Source organism: Gekko japonicus, unplaced genomic scaffold (genome assembly GCF_001447785.1).
Source record: "Gekko japonicus isolate JY-2015 unplaced genomic scaffold, Gekko_japonicus_V1.1 scaffold596, whole genome shotgun sequence".
NCBI classification, from domain to species: Eukaryota; Metazoa; Chordata; class Lepidosauria; order Squamata; family Gekkonidae; genus Gekko; species Gekko japonicus.
The window spans coordinates 475396-485109 of record NW_015174859.1 but is presented as its reverse complement, the minus strand read 5'-3'; the positions used below and the strand labels follow the sequence as shown (position 1 = coordinate 485109).

General features: G+C 50.6%; 1 protein-coding gene across 1 annotated transcript in view; it reads right to left on the bottom strand.

Moving 5' to 3' along the window:
- CPAMD8 (C3 and PZP-like, alpha-2-macroglobulin domain containing 8) overlaps window positions 1-4693 on the bottom strand; it is a 67445-nt gene extending 62752 nt beyond the window's left edge. Inside the window, exons 1-2 of the mRNA XM_015424645.1 lie at window positions 4647-4693; window positions 1420-1571 (exon numbers count right to left, since the gene is read on the bottom strand). Of these exons, the coding sequence (XP_015280131.1) occupies window positions 1420-1571; window positions 4647-4693 (199 nt within the window). The remainder of the gene's footprint in view (window positions 1-1419; window positions 1572-4646) is intronic.
- Window positions 4694-9714: the final 5021 nt, after the last annotated feature.

The following is a 9714-nucleotide window of genomic DNA, read 5'->3' as shown; positions in this document are numbered from 1 at the left end:
CCTGATTTACCCCCAAGCCCCCCCCACTTCCCATCCAGCCCTTGACCCCCAACTTCCATTTTTAAATGTTATTTGTAGCGCGTGCTGGGGGGGGGGGTGTGCGGGGTGCCCCCTGACTTATTTAAAAGCCCCCAAATTTAAAAAATCCTGTCTACAGGCCTGGCAACAACACTCCAGGAGAGAGACGCTGCTCAGATGGACACTGCAGCTGCTCCAAAACGAGATCAGACGCAAAAGAACGTGTCGCAACTTCTTTCAGGGAGTCTTGCAGAGGCCACTCAAAACTCTACCATCTCTCAAGGAACGGAGCCAGAACACAACACTTAGGCAAGGGAACTGCAGGATTCGTTTTCAACAGGAAAACTTCCATTGCAGTTGGGGGACGGGGGGGAGGGGGAATAACGAAGTTTTTACCGGTAGACAGTTCTGAGAGCTGTTACAATTCTGTCCCCATCCTTCAGTTCTAAAAATATGAATGACACTGATTATTAGAACAGGAACACCTTAGACACCAACAAGATTTTCAGGGTACAGGCTTTTGAGAGTTTAAAGCCCCCTTCCTCGGATTTGTCTCTGACCAAAGGGGCTCAGACTCTTGACAGGTCCTGCCCTGAAAATCTGGTCGGTCTCTCGGGCGCTGCAGGGCCGACCAACGCGGCCGACCAACTGCTGCAGGCCGACCAACGCGGCTGCCCCCTGAAATGAAGTTAATTATTAGGAAAGCCATTCTGTTTTGAGATTCTCACAACTAAATTCACTTTGACAACATTTTGTTCCCCAGAGCTAGGAGAGAGATTTTGAAGCCACCTACACTCCAGGAAAGCATACCTAGCATTCCTTCACCAGCGACTAAGCAATCAGTTTTGTGATGATTTATTGGGAATGGAAGCTGAACACTCGCACTGTTGTGGGGAATTCATCTCCTTGGAGCTGTGCGTTTGACACAAGAGTCATTTTTTATTACCTAACTTTACTGTTCCCTTTATCCACTAGCTCCCAAATGTCAAATCCATGGGATCAAATGGACCACTGTAATTTGGCGCTTGTCAGCTGCGTTTGTCACATAACAGCTTTGGGTAGTTCACCCTAAATTTTGAACAGAATGGTTTTGGAATGGATACCAAACTGGCGAGACTGTACAAATCATTTTGTTGATATTGGAAATCTCACTTGTTTACACACAGGGGTACCAAGGCTTGCCTATTGGCTGTGTATTTATAAATGTTAATAAGGGTCAAGCTCATATCACCAGAACTATTTGCATTTGGATTGCGGAATTGCCCACCAGAAGTCTGAACACTCAAAACAGAAAATACGAAGTACAAATATTTTTAAGATGCGCGGTTTCAATGGTCTTCCTCTGACACTCCCTCCTGCTTCCAGCCCACCATCCTTGGCACAAATGCCAACCAAGCCTACCCAGAACTGTGCCGTGAGCACGGGCCACCGTCTCTCCTTTGACCACCAGCTGCACCTGGACGGTCGTCTCCTTGACCGGGTTAAAGATTGTCACACTAACAGCCTCCTCCACGCCTGCCCGGAAAACAGAAGGTGCTGCAACCAAGTAGCCCCTAGAAAAGAAAAACGATTGGAAGCCAGTGAGCAGTAAGCATTAACTGCAGTCTGCAAAGAGCACTTCTTCCCCACTATCCTGTGACAGAAGAGGAACCCTTGACGCTATAAAAGGCCTCGCCGCTTTGGGAATCCTACCCGTGTGGCCCAGACGCCCTTAGGCCCTGCAGGGCGACATAAGAACATAAGAACATAAGAGATGCCAATGTTGGATCAGGCCAAAGGCCCATCCAGTCCAACACTCTGTATCCCACAGTGACCAGAAATACCAGTGCCATCAGGAGGTCCACCAGTGGGGCCAGGACATTAGAAGCCATCCCACTGTTGACCCCCCCAAGCACCAAGATGACAGAGCATCACTTGCCCCAGAGTCCCTATCTATACCTTGTGGCTAATAGCCACTGATGGACCTCTGCTCCATATGCCTATCTAATTCCCTTTTGAAGCCGTCCATGCTTGTAGCCGCCACCACTTCCTGTGGCAGTGAATTCCAAGTGTTCATCACTCTTTGGGTGAAGAAGTACTTTCTTTTATCCGTTCTAACCCGACCGCTCAGCAATTTCATGGAGTGCCCACGAGTTTTTGTATTGTGAGAAAGGGAGAAAAGTACCTCTTTCTCTACCTGCTCTTTCCCATGCATAATCTTATAAACCTCGATCATGTCACCCCTCAGTCGTCGTTTCTCCAAGCTAAAGAGCCCTAAGCGCTTTAACCTTTCCTCATAGGGAAAGTGTTCCAACCCCTTTATCATTCGAGTTGCCCTTTTCTGCACTTTTTCCAAAGCTGTAATATCCTTTTAAAGGTGTGGTGACCAGACAAGGGCTTAAAACTGGCCAGCTGCTATCCACACACACACACACACACACACACACCCCGGAAGTCTGGCCCTGCCAACACAGTCAGGAGCGAGGACTCCCCTGGCAGAAACTTCTCCGGACGATCCTGATCCAAAAAACATCTCTCGTCACAGATCCTTCTACACGGCGTCAACAAAGGCTGGAGAAGGAGAAACGTCGAACCATCTGGGTGTGCAAACTGTGCTATGGGGGCTTCCTGAGCCTCAGTTCTCGCCCCTGTGAAAAGCACCAGTCTTTGGGTCTCTTGGCTGCTTTACAAGCAACCCCAACAGAGTCTGTGGCTGAACTGTATAAACAACGACTGACCACAGAAAAGCTTCAGATTTAATATATTCATACCCTGCTTTCTGTAAGTCTGTAATGCAACCTAATTCGCATAAAATAAAGCAAAAGGGTAAGGCAAAACCAGTGCTTTGCATGGGGCCCAAAGACAAGGGCTGCTTCCACATAGAGATGATGCAGTGCTCACAGAGCATCCACACAGGATATTTACCCATACCTTCCTCGCCTCAGCCACCCCCATGGCTACCATTTCACCCTCCCTTCCAACAGGGCACTTAAAAAAAAAAATTCAGGAATTTTAGATTGCTAGAGGGTTATAACATTATAATGATCTATTGCCATGGTCTGATACTTCCCAGGTATTTTTTTTTAAGTACATTTCTAGGCCTATTCTTTGCAGAGTTATAAGGGGGAAAGTATGGTCTGCACCTTCCCGCTCCACAATGAAAAGGGTGAGAGACTTTTTAAAAACATGAACACTGAAAATGATCAGATCCTGAAAATGGATTGCTGTACAGCTACAGCAATCTTAAAAATTCCCATTTTTAAAAGCAAAAAAAAAAAAGCTCCTTGGTGTTGGGGAAAGAGATGCTGGCTACGGAGGCGAAGGCAAGGCAAACCAAACAGTACGGATGGGAGCAGGACCTGCAAAAATGCCCGCCTTCCCATCCAGCCAGCATCCGGCGGAGCTTTGACGGCATCCTTTCCAAAAACCAGGTTTGAGAATGACTGCAGTATAGTGGGAAAAAACACAAAATCAGGAGCAATACAGGAGGCTGCTGCATACTGCTGCACAGCTTCTCCCCCAAACAGGGGCTGCAGTGAGGAAGCCACAGCAGAGTGCAACAGCTGGACAGAAACAGCCCGGAACGACATGTTGTGTGCAATCCGCCCCTACTGACTGTCTGGCACCAGCATTCTGATCCCGAGATGAAGCATACAAACACCTTCTAAAGGTGGAGCAAGTGGGAGCTGCCCCATCTGGAGGGCATGAGGAGTTAAGGGTCTCTGGCCCAGCTGGCATTGCTTTTTCTTTTTTGAGAAACTTTACTGGAATCAAGAATAACAATCAGAATAACAGCACACAAACACACAAAAAATGTCAAGGATACATAATTCATACATACATACATACATACATAATTCAGCAAAAATGTGATTAGCACTCTTTCTGTAAACCGCCCAGAGACCCCCACGGGGGTTAGGGCGGTATAATAAATCAAAATCATATATATATACACCAGCAAATAAATCAGCAACAACGATCCTACATTCCAGAAGAGCAAAGCGGGTATAAAGTAGTCTACCAAGTCAGTTATCAGAAACTAAAGTGATTTTTTACCTCCAAATCCCTATAGACTGATTCCATCCTGAAATTTAATGACATCAGGTATCTACAGTTTGGTGTAGTGGTTAAGTGCGCGGACTCTAATCTGGGAGAACCGGGTTTGATTCCCCACTCCTCCACTTGCACCTGGCTGGATGGCCTTGGGCAAGCCATAGTTCTGATAAGAGCTGTCCTTGAAAAAGAGCAGTTTCTGTCAAGAGCTCTCTCAGCCCCACCCACCTCACAGGGTGTCTGTTGTGTGGAGGGGAAGGGAAAGGAGTTTGTAAGCCGCTCTGAGACACCTTTGAGTAGTGAAGGGCGGGGTATAAATCCAATCTCTTCTTCTTCTTCTCTTCTACAGTTCTGATCAACTAAAGGAGTCCCAGCAGAGAGACAGGACCAAGGGTGTGATCAGCCCATCTGGCATTGCTGAAAGATCCTTTGCAAAGTGCTCTGCTCTGTCGTGTGAATGCTCCAAAGAGTTGCTTGGGTTCCTGAGGAAGATTATTCAGACACTCCTCAAGACTTCACACCTCACCTGCTCACCCCCACTAGCTGAAGGACTGCCTCATAAAACAGCTTTCCACACCACACACTTGCAAACTTACATCAGCTGGTTGTTCCTTACGAAGTCCAGCAGTAGCGTAACCACCATCTTGGGAGAAAGGGGGTGGCTGTGCGGGTTTTATAGCTCCCCAGGCTCAGCTTTTGCCGAGTGCCAAACCCTGTGCTTCTTTTGCGGCCAGGGCTCCCAAGGTGCAGCAGTCAGACTCTACTGGGCACATGTAGCGTAACAGAGTGTTGGACTACAACTGGAACAACTGAGTCCAGATGCCCGCTCCCGCCGTGGAAGCCTGCCGAGTGACCTTGGGCCCGTCACAGTCTCTCAGCCTAACCCACCCTTGCAAGACTGGTGTTGTGAAGATTAAGCAAGGGGGAGGAGAATGAGGCGAAAGGCCACTCTGGCTCCTGACAGAGGAGAAAAGCAGGACAAAACCAAAAAAATAAGCATGCGTGGGAAGAGTACAACAAGAGACACGTTCCTATGTTAACAGGCTAAAAGCTCCACTGGAAAACGTTATACTCACTAATCTGCACCCTTGGCCCTCTTTTCTGTACCAGTTCTCGGGAGGTGCAGAAAAGACAGAACCAAGTAACATAAAAAGAGCCCAGCAGGGCCAGACCAGTGGTCCAACATCCTGCTTCGTACAGTGGCCAACCAGTAGCCCTGGAGGACTAACAAACGGGGAAAAGAGGCCGAGGGTTTCCCTGGACGTTGCCTCCTCACACTGGCACTCAGCGTTTTCCTTGACTCGCTACAGCTCGTTGCCATGACTGGAGACCTCCTCCCTGAATGTACCTAACACCCTTTTAAAGCCATCTATGCTCAAGGCTGTCAATACGTCCAACCGGCAGTGAATTCCACATTTTTAGTTACTCAGTGATGCTGCAGAGTCACGGCACCAGTGTTTTGAGCAAGACGGGCTGACTGCTGCATCCGTGCAAGCTGGAAGTGAGGGGCGCTGAGTGGGTCCCTAACTTTCGGAGGAGAGTTCAGCCCTACTTAAACTGTATGGTCAGTAATATGGCACACCTCCTGTTCATGTACACCTCCCTCCTATCACCGGAGCAGTCAAGCTGCACCTGGAACCATTTCTAGCAGGCACCAGAGAAACCCAAAGGCCTTACGCAGAATCCTCCGGCAGCGCAGCAGCGTCTCCCCAGGACCCCCAGCCAAGAACAAGCCAGATTAAGCAGAAGGCCTGCCGGAAGGACAGAGGATGCCTATGAACCGGGCAAGGCAGAATTTCCAGCTAGTGAAAACAAAAAACAAAAACACCCTGTGGTATCAAGCCCCCCCCCTTCTCCAAGCCCCAGCCTCTCACACTCGGGTTGCATGGCTTCCTGAGCTGATGTTGATAATACGCTCACCCCAAGGCCGAGAAGTTCAACACTCTGTGCATGCAGCAAGCATACTCAAGAAGCGGACTGGTACCAAGCACCTGCCAAAGGGTCATCATGAACAAGGATCCCGAGAGAGGCGTGGGAGGGGGGGAGGAAGTTCTGCATTTGCAAGAGAAGGAGCATTTAAGTCCTCCAAAATCTATCAGTTGCACCAAAGACAGCTTGAAATATTCATTTCAAAACACACGGCTCTCCACGAACTAGACCGTCTATTCTCCCACTGCCATTTTCTGTGTGTTTTAAAACTGCCACACAGTGTGTGCACACACACACACACTAGTTCCAGGTTCCAGAACATAGTAAGCGTGCTGCCAGGGTGTCAGTGGCAAATCAGACCACATCGTCAAGACCACAACACAGATTAAGAACCTAAGCAGATGTTAAAATACACTCCAGTTTGCCCCAGGGGCTTGCAGCTATATTGTACCTGCTAGTTCCCAGAGGCAACTTGTGAGTAAACAGACAGCAGGGCCTGACGCAAATCAGGACTGCTGTGAGGGAGAAAGAGGATTCTGTACCTTCTTCCCCGTGCTGTTTTTGGTGGCTGAAACAGCTCAGGGGCTGCAGGGGAAGCATTATTTGCCCTGTTGGGAGTCAGTAGTGGATGCCATGCCTACTGTTCCCACTGAGAAAATAATGCTCCCTCCATCCTGGAGTGTGTCAGCTGCCAGCAACAGTACAGTGGAGAAGGCGGGAATTCCTCCTTCTCCAGTTTAGCAGTCCTGATCCAAATCAGGACCTGCTGCATGTTCACTCACAAGTTGCCACCAGAAACTAGCAAGCCCCTGTGGCAAACCCAGGCATCCTCATCATCACATTATTCGCCCAAGCTGAGCTATTTAGCAACACCATCCTTAGCTGAAAAATGATCCTGAATGTAAGACACACACACACAACCCACACTTAAAAGAGATGGTCACACTCTGAGCTTCTTTTATTACGGTGCATACTTGCAATCTGAATGCAAATGTAAGCGAACGATGCATCTGGGAAAAGAGTCTCCATTCAGGGCAAATACAACAGATTTAAAGTCTGATTTCCCCCCCTGACCCTTTCCATACAGAGGTCTTTACCACACAGGGAGAGGCTCATGGGGTTTCCCTGTTTGCTGCTACAGCTGCCAATACCGCACATGGGCAGTGGGGCTTCCACCCCGTCACCTTTTCCCTGCTCCAGTTCCCTGTTGGCAGCCCCTCATTTATTTTATTTATTTTAAATAGGCAACGGACAGACCCATATAATATTATAACAACCTGCCTATCAGGTTTTCTCAACTCCCCGCTTTCGTTCTTGATTTTTAAAAGTATGCCTCTAGCCCTTTTCATTACAGAGATATATATGAAAAGGCATCTATCTGCATTTTAAAATGAAAGCTGCAAATACAGACCTCAGCGGTGGAAACCATTCTGGATGCCGAAGGACAACGCACCACAAGCAGAGCTTCGCGATTTCGTAAGTGGCAAAAGTTGCGCGCCCCCTCCCCTCCCCTCCCCCCCCCGGCTTTTGTTTTGTCTTTATCTCTGCTCATAGGTGCTGTCAGGAGAGACCCCTTCCATCCAGCTGCCGGCCAGGAGGCTGCCCAGCAGGGCCGACAGGAGGAGCCCCCAGGCTTGGCGGCCGGGCATGGCTGGCGGGGCGCCCTTTGTTTCCGCGGCGCAGGCCAGGCGTGCCCGGCTCCCTCCGGCTGGCTAGGTGCTCTGGCGGCGTCTCCTTTGAGCAGCCTCCTTTGTTTGGGGGCGGCGGCAACGGCGTGCAGGCCCGAGGCGGCGGGGATGGGCGGCGACCCCACCCCGCAGGGGACTCGCCCCGCCCCGCTCGGTGCCCTGGCCCAGGCCGGCCGCGCGGCCGGGAGAGCCGCTTCGGCGGCTGCTGCTGCTGCTGCTGTTGTTGCGGAAAAGGGGCCGGTTTCCTCCGGGAGGTTGCGTGCCCCCGGGGCTCCCTGGCCACCGGCGGGGTGCGGGTCAGCTCCTCTAGATCGGGAGACTCCTGGAGATTTGGGGATGGAGCCCGGGGAGGAGGACGGGCAACTCAGAAGGGTGCAATGCCACGGAGTCCGCCCTCCAAAGCATCCATTTTTCTCCCGCGGAACTGACCCTTGAAGTCAACGCGGACTGAGATACACTGCCCTTGACGGTGGAGGCTCCTTTCAGCCACACACCCTATTTCCCATCGAGTAGGTTTTCATCCTCTGGAATTAGGGGGAGCATACCTGTTTCCCTATTTGAGCCCTGCAAGAACCATGTTGGAGAGAAAATGACCTGCAGGAACCACGCAGAGAGAGAATGACCAACCCAAGCTTTCCTGGCAAACAGGAGCACAGATCTTCCACACCCGAGTCTGACACTCTAACCACTAGGTCACACTTGCTGTTTCCATCATTCTGCAGATGCCTTAGCCAGCCTAAGAGGGGACATGCTAGAGGCTGATAAAATTATGCATGGGGTGGAGTCGAGAGCGTTGACCAAGATACCTCTCCCAAAATACTAGAACTGGAGGGCATCCAATGAAGCTGATGGGCAGTAGGTTCAGGTCAGACAAAAGGAAACACTCCTTTACACAGAAAGTGATTAAAATGTGGAATTTGCTGTCAGAGGACGCAGTGATGGCCACAGGCATAGACAGCTTTCAAGGGGGATTAGTAAAGGAAACCCCCACCACATTCAGAGACAGTCGACCTCTCATTCCCAGTGCCAGGAGGCAACACCAGGAAGAGGCAACGCCTTGGTGCCATGTTGTTGACCCTCCAGAGTCACTGGTCGGTCAGGATGCTGAATCAGATGGACCCTCACTGGTCTGGTCTAGCAGGGCTCTTCTGATGTTTGTTTCCTCCAGGGGAACAGGCTTCTATAGCCTGGAGATCAGTTGTAATTCCAGGAGAACTCCAGGCCCCACCAGGGAGGCTGGCAACCATAGCTGGGAGGTGGCCTGGAGGGAGGTGGGAAGGCCTCGGCCTCTGTGCTCTGTTTTCTGACCCTCCAGGCCATCTGGGTGGCTACCATGTGACTTGAGGATGCTGAACTAGACGGACCCTCACCGGTCTGATCGCATGGCTGTGGATGGGGCCCAGTCCAAAAGTCAGGGGTGGGGGGCTGATACTGAGAAAGGCTCAGGAGCCTGGGCTCAAGGGGGCTCAGCAGGCACCCCCCCCACACACACACACAGGAGGAAGGCAGTCTGACGCAGAGTCAGCCGGTTGGTGACCCTTTCGCTGGCTCTCCAAGGCCTTGGGCCTTTCCTGCTGCCAGCTCCCTGGGCACTCCAGGCCTTGAAGCCAGGCCCTTCCACAGGCGAAGAGGAGGAGGAGGAGGAGTTGGGTTTATACCCCGCCCTTCACTCGAAGTCTCGGGACTCCAGATGGGGCCTGGCCACAGCATGATTTTAAGGTACAAATAGGCTCCTATTATAATCAAAAGGCAACACACAAATAGGTATATTCTGCGGCTCAGGGGCTCTACTGTGCCTCCCCCCCATTTGTTGCATTTCAGTAGAGTGGCTGGAGTGTCACTTTGAGGCAAGATAGACCCAGGTGGTCAGCCATGTTGGTCTGAAGCAGCAGAACCGATTTAGAGTCCAGTCAGACACCTTTAAGACCAACCAGGGGTCATTTTGTAGAAAAAGAGGTGCAGGAGCTCATTAGCATAACTCATTAGCATAACGTATTTGCATATGCCACACCCCCTGACATCACCGGATGTGTGTCAGAAGGCAACA